The sequence below is a fragment of the Archocentrus centrarchus genome, chromosome 9 (assembly GCF_007364275.1).
Source record: "Archocentrus centrarchus isolate MPI-CPG fArcCen1 chromosome 9, fArcCen1, whole genome shotgun sequence".
NCBI classification, from domain to species: Eukaryota; Metazoa; Chordata; class Actinopteri; order Cichliformes; family Cichlidae; genus Archocentrus; species Archocentrus centrarchus.
In genome coordinates, this window is record NC_044354.1 from 18,257,610 (window position 1) to 18,278,418 (window position 20,809).

General features: G+C 42.4%; 1 protein-coding gene across 5 annotated transcripts in view; it reads right to left on the reverse strand.

The window, feature by feature from the left end:
- The window catches only part of rtkna (rhotekin a), a 59,015-nt gene that overhangs the window by 26,545 nt on the left and 11,661 nt on the right, over window positions 1–20,809 (reverse strand). Inside the window, exon 1 of one of the 5 annotated variants that reach the window (XM_030738391.1) lies at window positions 13,720–14,436. The exons of 3 other annotated variants lie outside the window; for them this stretch is intronic. In XM_030738391.1, the coding sequence (XP_030594251.1) occupies window positions 13,720–13,815 (96 nt within the window). In that variant the 5' untranslated portion in view covers window positions 13,816–14,436. Of the gene's footprint in view, window positions 1–1,720; window positions 2,202–13,719; window positions 14,437–20,809 lie in introns of those variants that run through there. One more of the 5 variants, XM_030738392.1, reaches the window with a different exon arrangement.

The window sequence follows — 20,809 nt, forward strand, 5'->3', positions numbered from 1 at the left end:
GTAAGTGGTTATTGATTGCAAGACAAGGGCCCAAAGATTCCTCAGCAAGGGAAATGGCACAGGATGCTGAATTTTTTCCTCCTTGTACAATAGCAAAGGCGCTAAAAAGCATTTGAAAGCATGAAGAATTAGTTTAACAGCAGCATATAAAACTGCACATCGAATAACAACATGCATTAAAAAAACAAACAATAATAATACTTAGAATAATAATAATGAAATAATCAGCAGGAACACTGTGCATTGACAATGTCATGTGGTCACGCTACGGAGGAGCTCTGGCACATCACTGACCTTCTCAGTGCTAATGATCAGGGAAGGCTGTGGCAGTAACAGTAGCCGGGCCAAAATGAACACACACTGATTTGAGCTTTTCATGCACTGCGTGTGGTGTGCACAGACACACACACAGAAGGATGCGCACATAAGTGAACGGTGAGGTCCAAAAATTGAAAGATCACATCTGTCTTGTTTTGTCAATGCAGATATGAGTGATGCAGGTGACCTTTGAAACCAAACTGTGAACTCTCTCTCTCTCTCTCTCTCACACACACACACACACACACACACACACACACACACACACACACACACACACACACACACACACACACACACACACACACACACACACACACACAGAAGCAGCTTTTCATTTATCCACAGTAAGGCCATGAAGAGAGATCATTGCTGCCGTTTTGTTGATCTGTACATTGACATCTGTATATTAGTGTTTCAGTGGTGATTACAGAAAGTGTTCTCACCAGCCTGTGTGTCAAAATAAGAAACCAGAATGCCTGCCAGGCACACTCAGCCTCTCTGTTCTTAAAGGCATAGGACTTTCTGGTAGCTATCCTCTAAGTGTTCTTTTTTCCCCTGTGGTTTAGTCTATGTGTTTAAGTGGAAAGGATGGTGAACTGAAACAGAAATATATATGCGCTATGTGGACTGGCATACATGCAGTCCACTCGTGTATTTTTATTTTCTTTATTGATGTGGATAAAAAAAAAATTCACATATAAAGACATTCTCCAAGCCTATGTTCAGTTTTTAAGTGTGGCTAATTCTGTCCTGCCAACTCAAGCCATTCAGGAAAGCTGTGTTTACAAGTGAAGGGAAAGGCTGATGACTGGGAAAAGTAAGTCATTACTGCAGTAATATCCCACAGTTGTCACATTGTTCTCACTCTGAGAGGCTGGGTGATGTTACAGTGCTGCCATATAACAATAAACTGAGTTATCACATCTACTAATAATCATTATATAAAGTGACCAAAAACAAAAACAAAAAGCAAGTCATGTGTTGCTTTTAGTAATGAATAGGTCATTAGGGGCATGAGAAATGTAGTTATTTTAATAAAAGCTGTTCCCTGTGCCAAATGTTATGGACAATCAGCACATAAGTGGAAGAAAATGGGTGGATGGATGCATAAAAACATGGCACCATAGGAAGCAATGTTAACTAGTTGTTAAAGTTGTGATTTATTTATTTTTTTAAGAAAAAAAAAACATGCCTTACTAATTCAAGACAGGCTCAGCCAAGACTCTGATGGCATTCTGGCAGCATATGTTATCAACACAGTCTTGCTCCTGTACCATCATATGGTTATCAGATGGTCACCACTCAAGCCACAGTGTAACTGGGCTACACAAACGACAATTTCAATTCCAATTCAAGCGCCGTCAATTTTTTCCACAGTAACCAAAACAGCAAATCTTACCCTTTGATTCTTTGAGTTGTTCATCCTAACCAAAGAGAAGCACCCTGCTTTCCTCCAACTCTCCAAGCTGGCAGCACTGGGGGCTTTACGCAACAACACGGTCCGTTCAGCGTCCCACACACAACGTGAAAGACCTCAACTCAGTTTTCCCCTTGAGGGACCTCCATTTATGGGCAGGATGAAACGTCCACTGAAAAGCCGAATTTAGGCACCGCTGATTGACTTCAGAAGTTTTAAGGATCCGCGCAGAAGCCACAACCCCCGCTCGTTTGGGGAACGATGGCGGTCATATGTTTGCGCTCGTCTGAGCCGCCTTTATTACCGTCACCGTCGTCATTGTCGCTGTCCGAGTAGCTCCGCTGCTCCGGTCGGGACTCACACACACAACATCACCAGTAGTCTGACCGACTGATGGACCGACCGAGAGCCGTTTCTGAGGAGGCGGGTGTGTGTGTGAGTGAGTGTCTCTAATCTGTGCGTAGCTTTGCGCAGAGAAAAGTGAACTGTCATTTTAAGACTCCCAATGCGGCGTCCGGGGACCTCCGTGGGTCCCGTGGGAGCGTGATCCCAGGGACGCTGCCAGCAGTTTTAGGAACCGTTTGAGCCTGCAGTGATTGAGCAGGCAGTAACAACGCAAATCAGACGTTTCGCTCAGTGTAGTTTGTTGTTATGAAAAATGGAGTAGCCTCTGCGCGGACACGCATTTCCTTTCCAATGGGACCCTTCCAAAATCTTCCTAAATAATGAATTATCCGAAGCTATTTGGGAGAAACTGACATAAGCAGGATTTGGCAGCCCCCAAATTTGGCCAGAGTTAGAAGTGGGCTGCAAGTGTGTTCGTAAAATCTAATGTGGCCGCTTTGTGCCTACACCACCCACAGTGGCAAAGAGATTTTTTTTCTTTTAAGTTATGACTCAACTTTTTTTTTCACAAGGCACTGTCAATATGCTGGTTTGGCCTGCTGCACAGCACAGACAAAACATTCTTATTTTCTCACGTCCTTGCTTCAATTACTTAAATAGTAGCTATAATATTATTAACATATGTATGGAGAAGGGCATATACTAAATAAAGGGAGAGTCACAGGCATCGTTTTTTTTTTTATTAAATTGCTTGGATGCATTTAGAAGACAAAACAACTGCTGCGAAAAAGAGCTGAGACACAGTGGCAAATGCAGCTTTTTAGTTCAGCATATAAATCGCAAGGGTTTCCATTTATATGTTGTAGGTCACTCTCTGATAAGAGGCACAGTTACATTTATGTATGCTATGAGAATATTATGCAATACTATTTAGTATTACAAATAATGTATTACAGCCACTACCAGCACACTATAAATTCCTGCAGTAATGAGCTGCTTAATCATAACTGTAGTATAAATGTTTCAATAAAGGCATCACAATGGGGACAAAATAACACTAGCCGGCAGCCAACACAAGTAGATATGCATATGTAACTCTCCTCACAAAACAACTAATCATTCTGGGCAAACTAAAAAAAACAATCATGGCTCTAACTCTAGATTCTCTCTTTACATGCCTGCCACTGCCTTTGCTTATTGCTTAACCCATAGAGGCACTCTGGGAAGTTGTTGAGCAGTGGAGCGCATCACCTTGTCAACTGATGATATATGAGAGTGATTTGTGGGCAGACGGAAACGGAAAACACAGACGAGTCCAGCCAGAATTATTCAGGATGCATTTTTGCAAAACACAAGGAGGATATTGTGCATCTATACCTCCGCAGGAAATAAACAGACAGCATTAAACATGGCTTCTGTTTTAATATTTTCCTAAAAGCCAGCAGAACAACGCTGTTGTTTTGTTATGTGTTATTTGTGGGTGAGCTGAGAAGTGGAATGAGACACGCAGTCAGGAGATGCAGCAGATGACATGTAGGAGGATTGGGATGGAGGAAGACAGAGTCAGCCTGTGGGCAGCCTTGGCTAATAGCAACAGAGCAACAAAGTCCGTCTCAGTGGGGCAATGATACATCTGTGCATCTGGATGGGTGAATATAACTCTTTACCTCCAGCTGAGGACATTTGCTGTGGGAGCAGCAAACACTCCCACGGAAGCCAAATGCATACCAACAAACATGTTAACATAGTCACACTGTATTTAAAACTTACCTCAAGCCCTTTAAAAAAGAATAAAATACAAATATCTTTGCTCATCTCACGGTGCGTTTAGTCTTTTGCGACAAAAACGAGATGAGCCTTGATAACATAAGACAGAGCTGTAAATATCCTACAGTTAATCAGATTAAGGTTTAATCAGCAACTAGCTGTGACAGGAGCCAGCCATGAAAGTGCTGTCTGAGGCAAATTTTCACTCACAGTTGTTAAACTGTCCATATAGTAATGAAGGCGCTGAGCAAATGCCAAAACATGCACTGAGTCTGGCAAAAGATAAGATGCACACAGAGTCAGGTTCAGCTTTCTAATGTTGCATAACTCCGAGGGACCAGCTGAATGAATGATAGCATTTGTGTCACTGCACTGCATTTCACAGGATGAGAGGAAATTCCTCCAGCCAGACCAACCTCCTCGGCTCTCTCCCTCTGTGATTCAAGCACTTCCTATTGACTCTATAACAACAGTCCTTTTCCCCCTAAACAAGCATTTCCCTTCCTTTTGCCGCTACTGTATATCCTCAAGATCCTTTCCTCTCTGCTAAGAGCCTTTCACGACCGTGCATCTAATTATAGAACATTTTTCTGGATGGTTTCAGTTTTGATTTGTAATCTTTTCATCAGCTTGAATGAGAATGAAATCTTAATTACAATTGTGGCCTAAAGGATGAATGGTGTACATGAAAAAAAAAAAAAAAGCATATTAAAATTCATACTTTTTTTTGGGTTCGTTTTGGGCAAATTTAAATCTGACACATTTCTTAACAACAGTTGTTTAGTGACAGGCCCGTGTTTGTCTCTCTCATATTTTATAGCTTTTTGGTTGAGGTCCCAAAGCAATTTTATATAGAGTGACCTAAAGCACCGGAGCCCACGAATAAGCTACAATTCCTTTATCGCAAGGTGGCAGTAGTAAAAATTTAAATAAGAGTGCGACACTATATTTAGATTACTCTTTGTTTTATTGTGGCACACTCCTTATAGTCTGTTGTTTAACCAAAAATACTACTGCTTATGCTTGATTCTATCTAAATCCAATTTACTGTTTTACTAAAGGTACAGTTTAGTAAATTGCAGAAATCATGCATAAGATATATAGTATAAGGGCACATCTCACATCTCAAGCCCAAAGTTAAAATTATGTTCACTAACCGAGCGACCATATTAAGCACACCCTCTGTTAGTATCTACTTTTCATAACTCATTATTTAACCAGATTCATTGTTTTTAAAATATGACATAAAAGGAGCAAATGATTTACCAACTTCTGTTTACGAGACCCCTGCTGGCCTTAAGAGAACATGACAAGCTCCAGAGACAAGCAGGATCATTGATTTACTCCCAGTATCAGGCAGCCTCAGGCACTGAGTGACTGCATGAAAGTAACTTCTAAGTAGTGCTGGGAGTGGACTAGACTCTGATAAAAGAATATATGACATAATACATTACAGCTTATTATAAAATGAGAGGTGGTGTTCATTCACCTTTTATGACAGTGTATTTTAAATACAGCTGTAACAATACCATGGAGCTTAAGGAGCCTGTAAATCTATATCATATAAAAACTCTGTATAATATAAATACCAAATCTGTTAAAGATACAAAACCACTGACACTGACATTCATCATCACTGAAACACCAGACAGCATTTTAAAGCATACACTGCCTGCAATATTATGCAAATTACATCAACAGTGATGACATTCAGTTATGTATACACTGGCTGTCAATCTTCGCGGATCTCACAGGGACAGCTCTGGTCACCAACTGTGAGGACATCAGCTGTGTGTGTTATTAGAGGTCTAAAACAGTGCCTCAGTAAACTGACTCGCGTAGTTGTGTAATAACCCAGTGGCCGTTTGTGCACAGGGACATGCTGACCCATGACACAGTGCTTCAGAGGAGGCTGGTATAGCAGGGGTCTTCAGCGCAGTTAGCTATCTGTCTCAGCCAATCATATTGAGACGTGCTTCTCTACAGAGCCAATAAGAACCCCTGTTCAGCTGCTTAGTCTCGGTGAAGATAAGATGGATTAACCTTTTCATCTCCTAGAGAAAACAAGATTAGAAAGGCATATTCTGATATATGGAAACCCATTACCCGAGGAAGCTCTAAAAAATATTTTAAAATAGCTTCACTAATCTAAGGGCAAACAAGGACAGATAGGGGTATATACAGTTATGGTTTAAAAGTTTAGGATGTGTGTATATATTTGAGCCTGTATGTATACTTTTGAGCTTGTGTGGATTCGAGAAATTCCAAAATAAGTTCAAACCTGTGCACCCAATTCTTGTTTCTTAAAGTCATTAGAGATGCATGCTGTATGATCATTCCACCCAGGAAAAAGAACAGTTCAAAGAAATCATTAAAAGCTCCACAATTACCATGATATTCATGCCCATGATGCGTGTATGTAAACTTCTGACAGCAACTGTATGTATATGTATGCGTGGAAGCAGGAAGCAAAGAAAGAATGAAAAAAAGATTTTAGAAGTAACACAATACCCCCAGCCAAATTCATCTAGCAAGAGGATACACCCATCCAGTACACACACCCTCCTATTGTGACCCTGAGCTTCTGACCCCAAGTACAAAAAAAGTAGCATGACATCATCTAGCTGGAGAGTTTATTCCAGTGATCTCATGATGAGACAGTGTGCTTTTTTGATCTAGTAGAGTTTGTGCGGGTAGGCGGGGGACACACAGTTCTGCCATGCCAATCAACACCCCTCTACCACAACAAGAGGCCCCTTTCAGCAGCCTTGGCCCTCAGATCTACCTCAGCTTTAAGCCCCAGCTTCTGCTGTGACCCGCCTCCAAACCCTGGAATTCCCCTGTGCCTTTAGGTTTCCCTTTACAACACAGCCATTCATCCTCAACCCACAGAATCGAGACAAGTCGCATAAAACACAAGTTTGCTTTCTGTCATTTTACATTTGTGTGATTCAAACATTAACATTAAATTAGCCAAGCCACAATCTAGTATACCAGGTCATGATGTGAAAATCAGGCATGGAGACAGACCACTGCATTATTTAAAAGAAAGAGTAAGGAGATCCCTTTTGTCCTTGAAAAAGGCAGAACTGTCAGATGGCCAGACAGCAGTTCTGGAAATGCTGACAGAGTTATTCCACCTGCCAAACACATACACCCACCAGTGACACCACTTCAGATGCACGCATGCAACTCAGTGGCCAAGCATCCTGCAGTTAGCAGTGATTCAATTAAGCACTTTGGACTGCTGCTCAAACCAATAAACACAAACTCCTGCTGCTCGTGAAGAGACATCCTTAAGGGTCATATATTAGTGATGCTACTCATGCGTTCTGGAAGGGAATTCACACTGGGTAATGGATTGTTTTAATGGAGGCAACTGTTTATAAAGCTCTTGCTTCATACTTCAAATGTTCACCTGGTCTCTGTTTGATGGGGCTCTTATTGTATACAAGTAATTGCTAAAAGGATCAGATAGACCAAAAAACAGAGATGCACATAGATAAATAAAACTGAATTTAATCATGCACACTGCAAAAAAATCCCACACACACAGTACATAAACCTCATCAAAAGACATAAATTAAATGGCCTGCACGACCCATAAACTTCCACGCAGTAATGAACACCACGCAGACTTCATCTCACAAGCATAAATTGTATCCATATGGATGCAAACACAAAAGCATCGTCTACAGGCTTAATTAAACACATAACCAAAAGCTCTTTTTAACACAATGTGCGTTCCCAAACGAGCATCTGATAACTAGCCTGCGCCAGCAGCTGCAACACGTTCAGATGTTTTCAATTTCATGTTTTACAAATGGAACACACCATTTTAAATATCTCCACTTGAAAATGGTGACTTGTGAGGTTGTAAACACAATAAGTGAAGCAGAGATTCAAATCCAATCTGCAGGCCTGAATAATGCCTGCAGTGGCAAGTTTAAGAAGCTCCAATTTTCTTTGGAGGATTAGAGAAAGGTGATGCTTGAAGGTCAGATAAAGCACAGTGTGGAAAAAAAGCTGAGACAGTTGCACAGACGGGAGAAGAGCAGAGTGAGGCTATCAAATAGCTCGAGAGACAAATGGTGGGGATAGGAAAATGAATGACAAAATGAGGCAGGTTTGAAAGATGCAGGGAGGCAGGTCAATGTTCCAATAACAACACCTTTTTTGGCATGGTGTTTTCTCCTTCTCACTCTCCTGGTTCATGTCTGCTGTTTTTCAAAGGAAGCTGGCTCAGGCCGCAGCATCTAACTAGTTCCTGCTCACACAGAGTGCCTATTCAGACCTGTTCTGCTCCTACTAACCCCTGAATGGGCGATGCCTGGGGTGAAGACTGAGGTACACAGCACTGTGGTAACAACCATGGGGGGACAGGGAAAGTTGGGGTGCAGGCATGAGGAGGGGAGCCACCTGATTTGGACTGTAGTCAGCAGGATTGACGTTAGCTGGATGGCTGTGCATTAGGAGCTAGACGTGCTGTTCCAAGAAAGAGAAGTGGGCTTGGTGGGAAGCAATGGGTGTGTGTGATGTTGTACAAAGCCCCCTTTCTCCTCTAGCTCACACACACTGTGCTTGCTTTTGGCATACTGCACTGAAAGAACTGGAAAGTACTATAGTAATCTGTGGCACAGATGCCAAAAACACAGAGCAAACAGGCTTAAACATATATACATAACCCTTACAAGTAAATAAGCAAAGCTATTTCCACCCATTTTAGGCTGTTGCACTACTGTAGAAAATCATTTCCATCACCTTTCATCTAATTGAAATCAAATGAAAACAGCTAATTAACAACCTCACATTGACACTCAAATCCAGGGTATTAAACCTAAGGCCTTCAATTAAATACAAGATTAAATAGCTTACAGTAGTGGATCAATATTCTTTGCAAATACAATATTTACTTGCACACATTCTCAGAAGTGCACAGACACACACACAGCAAGGAGTGGTGTGCAGTGAAGAGGTCTGTTGCAAAGGAATGTGTTTTGGCTGAGACTTGACGTGAGTGTCCTGTATCAAAAGTGATCAAGTGCTGTTAGCTTTAGCATACGTTCCACTTGTGTCTGCTTAGGCTACTTAAAGAACCTCCCAGCTGAACTAACACACAGATGCACATGCATGCAGATTTCACCTGCTGACTAACTGCTTCATAGAGGACTATGGTGATACTGACTTGAATGCTGAAATTATAAATTCATTGCAACAAAGGAAGGAATTGGAAATGCAATATATACAGTAATCTAATTTATGGTGAAAATAAACATAAATCAGAAAATCACGATAAAGGAGTATAATACAAAAAAATAGATGCAGCAACAAGTCTAGGCTAGGGAAGCCAGGGGAATAACTCAATCTGCACAGTTTCTATTCAATTAAAAGAAAAATAAGATTAACCTTTGCTCTTACTACACGTCATCAGAGCATCATCCCCTATGGTTACAGGGCCCGAGATACTGGTTTACTGGCCCAAAGGCAGATAGGGATTAACTGCTATCAGGCTGGCCTTTGCCCCTCCAACACCGCCTGCATTGAGAAAGAATTGCATTGGTGTGATCTAAAAGGGCCCAGAGCTGAGAAATTTCTGCTAACAGGGCTAACACTTAGAAGGGTTTGTGTCTGCGTGGTTAAATAGCTGCAGCATGTTTTCAAGCACATGGCAACATACGTGCAAGCGAACAGATGAAGAGACGCTGCATGAATACCAGCTGATGGATATTTATGGCCATCTGCAGAGTTCAGAATCTGTAAAAATATCTGAGGCATGGCCTCAGCTAAGTTTAGGGTTTGGGAGCGTGTGACCAGTCGAACATGACTCTCGGGTAAGTCAGCAAGAAACTCCCACATGACACCCCCCCCCCCCCCCCCCCCCCCATCCCAAACCCCACATGAGCACACAGTCAACCAGGGTTAGAGATGACCTACCATGACTACAACATTTCAGGGTCAACAACAGGGCCTTTTTTGTTTGTTTTGTTCAGAAATATTGAGTTGTAATTTTTTTTTTTTTTTGGTGCATTCTGACAGATAAAAGTATTAAGTGAAATTCTGTTTTAATGGTCCACTAAATATGGGGTGGGCGAACGGCACAGGGTTTGAGTACTATCTGAAATGCAGGTAAAAAGCAACAACAATAAAACCTCAAAACACTAAACTTTGGACTAATGTCACTGCTGCTCTTCAGCATCACTTGTATGCACTTCCAATTTGTGTTCTATACATGTGATGGGTCAATTCTGCATCACATCAGCACATCTGACAACTGCTGCAGAACCCACAGAAATGGAATCTCTTTATCCTTTAAATCAGATGACATCACTGGCATGAAAAGCAGCAGCAAGACAACAAACTTACTCACAAACAGAGAAAGAATTGTACTTTCCCGAACAATGACTGACACACAGAGTGAAGCGCTGAGCAAAAACACATGATCTCAGGAACATATTTGCAAGTGTCAACGTTTAACGGTATCTCCAGACGTGGCAAAAGTACAGACATTCTTTACTTAAGTAGAAGACCCAAGCAGTGAAAAATTATTTTAAAATGGCTCTATTTTCTGTTGCCTGCATTGTAGAGGGTGACGCTAACACCACACTTAAACAAAAAAATGAGTAAAATCGGGGGTTAAAGTGGGATTCGGCAGGTGTGTGTGTGTGTGTGTGGGGGGGGGGGGGGGGGGGGGGGGATCCTAAGATCAGTTGTAGTGGCTATGCACAGGCTGTGATCAGCTGACATGTGCTGCTGCTGCTCCTCTGAGGTTTACTGCTCTTTGTGGATGAACTGAATTCAACAAGATGTAAGCAGATGTTTCACAAGCTAATTTCCATCCCCTACACTGACAGTATGCTGTTTATACTGTCTTTATACTGACAGTATACAGTTGGTATAAAAGGTTGAATTCAGTGCATGAATCTAAGCATCAGCAGCTTAAAGTCAAATTCATCTCTGCTACACTTGATGTAACCTAACTCTGACTATGAACACCACAGCCGCTGTGCACCAGTCCAACACACAGTATGGTGTATGAGTATGGCACTATAAATGATGCATAAATTATATGGTTTTGCCTCTTTCATCTCTTTGTATACAATAACCCCCAATGATGGATTCACCAATAGGACTGTCTTTTATGTGTTATTGTTTTTGCAATTTAGGCTCAGATTGGTTTGAGGTTTGACAGTGTGCAGTGCTGGGAAATAAAAACTTGACTCAAGTGCATTAAACCTTTTTGAAAATGTAAAGAGTAGAAAGTACACATGTTCGTGTTAAGATGTATGAAGTAAAAGTAAAAAAGGTGGAAGAAAACTAAATAATCAGGCACAAATACCTAAAAATTCTACTTAAGTACAGTAACGTCCCACCTCTGTGTATCTCAGGCTAACATTAGATCAGGGAGAAGGCACCCATCTACTGTCCTGGGCTGTCCAATGGAAACATGGTGGGAAAAAAGCAAGAGAAGGTGAAGAAGACCGGAAGCTAGCAGCCAGCACAACGTAAATAAATAAATTTTAAAAAGATGCTATATCTGGGTTATTATGGTGTGTAACCATTAAAGCCAGTGGGTTCAATGACGTCTCTCCCAGTGGGAAACAATAATTACTCATGACCATTTCCTGTTTTCCCATCAGCTACGTCTCCTTTGGGGTAAATCCTGTATCCTGCGATGCAAATGCCTTTAATATGTTATATGGAGCTAAAGAAGAAACACTACAGTGTTGCAGTATGGCAGAGAAAGACTAAAAACACCATCTAAGCCAAGAATGTAGCAACTGCTATTCTAACAGACGTGTTAAAACATGAAGAGAAAAAAAATGTTGCTTTTTACTGAGCTTGAAAATAACACAATGTTCCCTCCTCCCTCTTGATGCAGCAATTATAAATGCTTGAGTAATGCTGAAACCTTAGTATATGCACAATCTCAATTTTTCTTTTAAAATACTCTCTTCACTTCTGAAATGATCTGTGAAAAAACAAAACAAAGAAGGACTAACGCTATATCCCTCAGATATATTGTAGATATGAGTTACATTGCCGCAGGGAAAAATCAAATGGAGGAGAAAAGGGTTCACATGTAATAACTGCAAGCCCCGATGATCCTAAAGGACGTTTATGAAAGACCCTGGAGCAAAAAACATCCATAGCTAGCTGAAATTACAGTTAAAGTGTGGGCCATGCAGCTCAGTCAAAGGATCCTTGTCTCATAAACCCACCCAGGCAGAGAAGACATGGGGGGGGGGGGGGCATTTGAGCAAACAAGTAAGTGTTTACCAGTGAAAATTATGGCGCAAGACCATCCACCAAACTGAAATTCTCACAGGTTAACGCAGAGCAGTGCCTCTCTGCAGCTGACCTTCACCTTTCAACTCCCCGTGAAGGAGGAAAAGCAACAAGAGAGCTTTCCCACATGACTAAATAAGGGGGTCATCATCTTGTTATTGCACACGTCTACCCTTGTAATTGCATTTACAGAAATGTAACTGGAACCGAGATAGCGAAATTCTCAAGGATCGTGAGACAGAAACTCCTTGTTATCTGCATTCCACAGTAATGCCTTAGATTTAATAATCAGACAAAGCACCATTTTCTGGTCTACCTCTAAGCAGTAAATAACGTTCTTCATCAAAGCAGCAGCCTCTGTAGCAGGAACCAACAACCTGATTAGTGTCTGATCAACTTGTCATTAAAAACTTGTGGCAGCTGTTTTAGGCATTTTGTGCTACACATGCTATAAAGGCTCTGAGCAAACTTTCAAAGACTGTTCAAGAATTTGAGAAACCAAATCCCAGAAAAAGAATAGATCAGGCCTTGCTTAAGGTCTACATGACTTCATAGCTTCTCCCCCTTATGTGATGAAAAACCAGACGCCTGGCATCCTCTGTGACACTTGGCACAGGTACACAGACAAAGAAACACTTCAAATTCAAAAACAATGCCAAAATGCTAGCAGGTACAACACACCATGAGCCTCTTATGCAGCTCCCATGTTACAGCGTAAGAGTTTATTGACTAGAGTTCAGTTGAGACTGTGAGAGACAAACTCTCTAAGACAGCTGCAGCACAGGCAGGCTTTTTTTCCTTCAGCTTATACAGACAGAAAATAAAGTATATTAGAATATCGCTTTGAAATTCCTGTAACATTTCCAATGACCATATGTCTTTTCTGCCTTTCAACTCTATTGAATGAAGTACTCATTCTTCAGGTATTTCCTCTAAAACAGGAAAAAGGAACAAAGACAATGGTGATGGCTACATATTGCACGCACCATAAAACTTTTATCAAGTTACATGGATTGACGCCTTTCTCTGTCTTATTTGGAACACAATAGCATGCTCTCTCTCACACAGACGTGCACGCACGCACACTCCCACAGGGACTTGTGAGGCCCACATGTGCAGCTGTGGACTATGTGTGAACCCCAGTTGCAAGGGGAGACACTGAGGGAGAGATGGATTGCACGCAGTGTTGTTTTCTGTTTGCTGTCAGTGAGAGCTTTGCCACCTGTAAAAAGAAGAGCCCACACCAGTGTCAGTGCAACTTGTTTGTCACATAGAAAGATTCCTCAACCAACCCCTCTGCAAACTCTGCAACAGCTGCAGACTCAAACAGAGGATGCGCTGTACTTTTGGGAGCGCATATCTGAAAATAGAGTTCATTTATCAACCAAGCTGCTTGCGCTCACAGTGGATCAATCAAGAAAACGAAATCAGTCCGATACATGATTACATACACTTTCGCTGACATACCCAACTTTGAAATCCTGTACAGTGGTGACAACAGTGCCAATAACAAGCAAAAAAACAAGCCTGGAAAAGTCAGAGAGAGGTGATGGCCAACTAGAAAATGAAATAATCTCATTTACCTGCAAACTGAGCGCAATCTGACGAATGTACATCATATTGAGATCCTCCAGTATCCACAGTTTTTCCTCCATGTTTGAGTGTTTATCAATTGGCATCCTTTAGGCAGGTAACGAAAGGTTTACTTCTTTTTGAGGTTAACGTGTTCAGACCGCTACCCCGCAGGAACTGGGGACACAGAGTTCATTATGGCACTGTCCTGTTCAGTAGTCAATGATTTAAAAAAACATATATCAGTGCGTAAAATAACGCGTAAAAGTTCAGCTCCGCATCCAAAACAAGCCTAGTAGCGACGGGAATGCAGACAGAGGTGTAGTGGTTGACAGCATCGACTGCACTGTAGTAACCCAGTCCATAAAATTCCACCAACTCGTTCACGGCGCGTATTCTTCTTCTGTACTTTTTTCTCCGGGCAACAACGATCCTCTCAAACACCCACAGTCAACACCCAGCGGCAGCTGGAAAAGAATGGAGCCTTTTAAAATGTAGTTGTTCTCCTTGTGTCCCTGTGTCCCGACTGTGAACGCCGTCTGTCCTCTGTGACAAGGGACCTTTCCATAAAAGGGCATCGCCTCTGAGGGAGTGATAGGCACAACTACTCCACTGTGTGCGCCCTGACGCTGCCCAACTCGGCGTTAAATTAACCCCTACAACGGCGCCTCTGTTGATGATAATAAACTCTTAAAAAAGAAAAAAGAGGGGAGACAGAGAGAGAGAGATTGCTACAGCAGAACACACGCCCTTCTAAACGAACATAAAGCAAAAATCGCACCAGCACGCAAGCACAGCGGGGCGGAGAGCTTTGTTCATCTTACGAGCCTGATAATAAATGGAGAAATTATAACAGTGTCAGAGCGGAGTAAGACTGTAAGACGAAATATCACCTCACACCAGCTTAACTGAAGAAAAAATGTTTGTAGGATACGTTTAAACTATGGAAATAGTAATATCTGCCTTATTTTTATTTCTTTTTATCTTTTAAATAAAATATTAGCGCGCACATATCCCAAAAGATTACCTCAATATACCTATATCACAGGGTCACGTGTATAAGCCCAAATCAAAAAGACTGCGTTGGACACAGACTGTGCAAACCTTTGTAAGCATCTCTTGAAAACTGCTAACTCTCCTGGAAATTCTTACAATATCCCATCATTTTCGGCTCTTCACATGACTTCAAAACATGAGGCGAAAATTTTAGAAAAAAAAAAAAAAGAAGAAGAGAGTCGTTATCAGAGTAGGAATATTCCCTACTTTGAAAATAAAGCGTTTATTTCCACGCCAGAGGTCGGTCTCCTTTCCAAAGATCACAGCTGGCAGCAGTTTCCTGTGTTCTCAAAAGAGAGAATCCCAAAGTTTACTCCATGTGACTTTCAGCCACATATTTTCCTGATGGTTGCGTTTATGTCTGGGAAAAGTGGTTTATAGTCAGTATGAACCTGCTCCGCACAGAATACGAGCAAGAAGAAAAAAATTAGTCATCCTGGTCTCCTCTCCAGTGCGCTAATCCCATTCCTGCGCTGTTGTGCTGCGTGTATCCTTCCTTGTGCCGCGCAAACCACAAGCCGACCCCTCAACAGGAAACCGAAGTTACGTCGCATGGTACTCAGACAGATTAATTAAAAATGAACACATTCTTCTGCGCTTCGACACTGGAGTGAATCAAAGGAGTGACTCAAAGATTCACTAGATTTCAAGGATTCGTCATAAGGAAGATCACTTCTTAAAACAAAGTTACACAACATACAGTGTTAGGAGGTTTTCCCACCACATTCTTCAGTTTTACAAGATATTTGGGACCACTCTTCTCTACACACATGTCCATATGGTACTCCATAACCCTGGAGCATGTCCTCTAAACCTTTGTACACATGCAAACAGTGAAAACAAAGGAGGTGATTAAGCCCTTTCACCTCAGAGGAGCAGAGCCAGGGGCGTCAGAAAGCCAGGTTATTTCCCCGAGAAAAGCCTCCACCCTCAGAGTTTAAATCACCCGGCTAATCTTCTGCAGACACCAACATATGCAGTAAGACAGGCGATTTATTGTTCTAGAGGTGGAAAAAGAAATAGTTGAGTTAAAATGCAAAGAGGTGCACTTTGGGAATGCGTGCATCTACTGGATGCATAAATCACTCAAAAAAATCACATGTAGCCAATCCTCTCTGAAAGGTGATCTGGCACGCTCTGAAATGGAAAAATGCTAATCCAACAAGACCTCAGACACATACTGAACACTGTACTGAGCTCTGCTAAAACAAGCTTAACTAAGTCAAAGTTTTTCAAACAGCTGCTCTCGCCTTTTATTGATATTTTTATGTATTTTCTTTTTAAGAATGAACAACAAAACACAACAAGATTAAAAATCTATGTATACTATTCCAGTACACCTTAATCCATTTAGTTTATCCTTAGGCTTTATTGCACCAGCAGCAGTTCTGTGAGGCAGAAATGGCTGCAGGTAAATCTCCCTGCAGTAAAACGCAAAGACTTACATATTATGACAAATGCCTAGAGGCTGAACAAAAACAGTCAGAAAACAGCTATTATCTCAATGATAGGGCACACTGACAGGCAGTTAACCAGCTCAAACACTGCATCTTGGCCCAGAGCCACTGAGAATAGGGCAAACCCAGGTAGCCAGAGACAGCCGATTAGCAGGATGTGCAGAGGCCTAACACCTTTGAGCCTGACTGATTTTGCGATGTTAAACGGCAATTACCCGATTCGATGTTGGATTAGCAGTGACTGTTCTTCTGACTGAAGTAGGGCCAGATGTGCTAATTGACTGCTATGAGGGAGTCATGGAATCAATCTATTACACAACCAGTTAATCCCACACCAACTCAGAGGTTTAATCAAAACAGGGAAGACACACATACACACACACACACACAGAGAGAGAGAGAGAGACTCAATCTTTCATCATAGAATCAGAAAGGCTTGGACTTCTCTAAAGACAATACCCGGTGCCTCTGTCCTTTCTGGAAGGAAGTGTGGAGGAATATGGAAAACTTCCTGCCTGTACACATAATCAGCTGGAGGAAACATGCTGGAGCCAAAGCACAGAGTGACCTAGGGGTGTTCTGCTAAAGGAACATTAAACAGGACATATTATACCTACCCTGTGCCCTGTGGTGGACCAGCAGCGTGTTCAGAGTTTGCCCTGCCTCTTGCCCTGAGTTGGATAAGCAATTTAGAAAATAGATGGATGGCTACTATACCTGTTTTAACCCAGATTTCTACAGAATGTGTATTTTAAGTTTCAGCTCAGGATGGCACACAGATCCTTCATTCTACCAGCCCTATAATAAACCTCGTTTTAGCTCTGGTCCAAATAGGCTGTTTTGGTGTCTGTAGTTCTAATTCCAACCAAGGTGCTGCTGCCCACGGCCCTTTCAGTTATGTGTCTGCGAGTGACAGAGCAGAGTAGCAGCAGTAGAGGAAACAGACCTGAATGAAATATTCTGTTGCTTCCAACTTGATGAGTAAATATAGCCATAACCAGAGTACAGCTGTTGTTTTTAAATTCAGTGTGTGGTGACTTGGCACACAATCCTGCGGTTATAAAAATCAGGATTATAGAATCGAAAAGCGGTGGCTTGGACATGGCTTGTAGGTGACAGATAGTTAACATGGAGTTTTAATGGGCCATGTTTCAGCCACTGTTTTATATTCATTCTGTTGTCTGGCAGCAAAGAGAGATCAATTTGTGAAGCAAAGCAGCTTTACTGGGTGCTTGGTTGTCTGTCCGTCTGTCCAGCCATCCATTTTCTTCTGCTTATCCGGGGCCGGGGCCAGCCTAAGCAAAGAAGCTCAGACCTCCCTCTCCCCAGCCACCTCCTCCAGCTCATCTGGGGGGACCCCAAGGGATTCCCAGGCCATCTGAGAGATATAATCTATCCAGTGTGTCCTGGGTCTGCCCCGGAACACCTCACCCAAGAGGCGCCCAGGAGGCATCCTAGTCAGATGCCCGAACCACCTCAACTGGCTCCTTGATGTGGAGGAGCAGCGGCTGTACTCTGAGCCCTTCCCGAATGGCTGCACCCCTTATCCCATCACTAAGGGAGAGGCCAACTACCCCTCGGAGGAAGCTCATTTCTGCTGCTTGTACCCCGGATCTCATTCTTTCGGTCACCTCACCCAAGCCCGTGACCATGGGTGAGGGTAGGGGCGTAGATTGACCAGTAAATCAACTCTCTTTACCACGACAGACCGGTGCAGTGGCCACATCACTGAAGCAGCCCTAATTCATCTGTTGATCTCCCGTTCCCTTCTCCCGTCACTCGTGAACAAGACCCCGAGATAATTAAACTCCTCCACCTGGGGCAGCAACTTGTCCCTGAGCCAGAGTGTGCACTCCACCCTTTTTTGGCTGAGGACCATGGCCTCAGTTTAGAGGAGCTTATTCTCATGCCAGCTGCTTCACATTCAGCTGCAAACCATTCCACTGAAAGCTTGAGGCCACAAACCAATGAAACCAACAGGACCACATCATCCGCAAAAAGCAGACATGAGATTCTGAGGCCACCAATGAAGAAGCTTTCTGCCACTTGGCTACGCCTAGAAATTCTGTCCATAAAAATTATGAACAGAATCGTGACAGACAGACCCTCCTGTCCAGCACCCTGGCATAGACCTTACCGGGGAGGCTGAGGAGTGTGATTCAACAGTAATTGGAGCACACCCTCCCATCCCCCTTCTTAAAGATGGGGACCACCACTCCAGTCTGCCAATCCAGTGGCACTGCCCCAGATCGCCACGCGATATTGCAGAGGTGTGTCAACCAAGACAGCCCTACAACATCCAGAGCCTTTAGGAACTCAGGGAGAATCTCGTCCACCGTGCACTATAAATTGTCTGGGTAGAGCACCACTTTCCCCTCCTGAGTCACCTGACAGTTTGCCAGAATCGCTGCAAGGCCATCCGAAAGTCTTTATCCAAGGCCTCACCGAACTCCTCCCACACCTGAGTTTTTACTTTAGCCACTACCAACAGCTGCCTCTGGAGTCCCACAGGCCAACCAAGCATGATAGGATTCCTTCAGCTTGATGGCTCCCTTCACCTCCGGTGACCACCATCTGGTTCGGAGATTACCACCACAACAGCCACCACCCACCTTGCAGCCATAGTTCTGAGCTGCAGCCTCAACAATGGAAGTGGGGAACATGGTCCATTCGGACTCAATGTCCTCAGCCTCCCTTAGAATGCTGTTGAAGTTCTGCTGGAGGTGGGATCGCGTAGACTGGGGCCTCTGCCAAGCATTCCCAGCACATCCTCACTATACATTTGGGTGCGCCAGGTCTGTGCAGCATCCTCCCCTGTCACCTGATCCAACTCACCACCAGGTGGTGATCAGTTGACAGCTCAGGTCCTCTCTTCATCCAAATGTCCAGAACATATGGCCACAGATCTGATGATATGATTACAAAATCGATCATCGACCTGTAACCTAGGGTGTTCTGTACTTGGTTGTATCACCCAGAAAGTAAGAGAAAGAAGCAGATGACATTGTTTAGGTTGCACTGAAGCACAAAACCCGGTACATAAGCACTCCTTGTGTACTGTTTTCCAATCAGTCTTAAAATTTTCACAATTTTTGACTGTCCTACAGCAGTACAACTGCTCAGGACACAACTGCTTAGAGTTTGAGTTAGCATAAGCAACTCTAACAGAAACAACAATGGCGGACTGGGCCTGCACCTTTAGAATTTAACTGTGCAACTCAGACGAGTCTTTTCACTTTAACATTACATCTACCTGCAAATCTGAATTCAGAGGTGCTATTTGATTTAGTTCAAAAGGAAAGAAACAAGGTTGAGCTTATTGTGCGGTACACACATACTAGAGCCAACTTGTTAAAAACAAAACAATGCAAAACCACAGTGTGCATGTCTGCTGGAAAAGGGTACTTTAGCTGAAGGGCAGATTTATTAATATATATATATATATATATATATATATATATATATTTAAGAACCATCCTCATGCATATACAATATTAAAGGTTGATTGCCAGTGACATCCAAAATGGCACACGAGTGTTTTCATCCTTAAAGGGCGACAAAATCCACTTTTAGAGGATTTTTACCCTTATTTCAAACTTTCATTGCACTGGTTAGTATTACCATTTGCCATGAAGTTTATCCCACAGCTAATTAACACATTTACACCACCACTGTAATAGAAAGTGGTGCACTGGACTGAAAACAAGGAGGAAAAAAAACCCAGCTTTGGTGATAAAGAATGTGGTGCAATACTAATTTAATCCCCAAATTTTAAGTTTTCCAAAACACTATTTTATCAGAAAATTTTGCATGTTGGCATGCTCTCCTCTTTGCAACTGTAAACTGCAGGCATAGGAAAACATAGCATTCAGTGTATCAGACAGGTTTTCATGAAGTCAACAATCTAACAGTTTCCAAGATTGTTTAAATGATTTAACTTGGAAGCAAAACCCAAAGAGAGAGCTCCCAAAACAATACAGCATTTTCCAAAATTCAGTACCCCTTTAATCAAATGTTTTTCAAATGTCTAAAAGTAACAAAAGATGCTGTAATAAATTATCACTTGTCAGGGACGGGCTGTGAGGTAGGCAGGCGGTGAACCCACAATGCAGGACGCAGAAGACAAAAACGTAAACTCAAAAACAGCTTTATTGCCGAGCACTTACTAAATATAAAATAAAGTAGAGCCACAGCAACCATTTCCAAACTAAGACTCTTCATCAATAAAGGATGAGGGGCGACTGAGAAATATACACACACAGGATAACGAGGGAACAGGCAACAGGTGGGAGAGCAGCTGAAACCAATTACAGATAAAGAGACAAGGGAAGTAGAACTAAACCCAAAGCACACCAAAATAGGACAAGAAATAACTAACACTGAGACCAGGACTAAGATATATGAACTTGACACAGTGACAGAAGATAAACACAGAGACAAGCTTGGAGGAACAGAATGGGAACACAAAAGGGGATTAAAAACCTATCAACTAAAGTGGTCAGGGAACTGAAGGCACAGACTACAGAAACATCACAAGAGCCAGGAATGTAAAACATAAACAGAAAGCTATGGAGCTCAAACATAAACC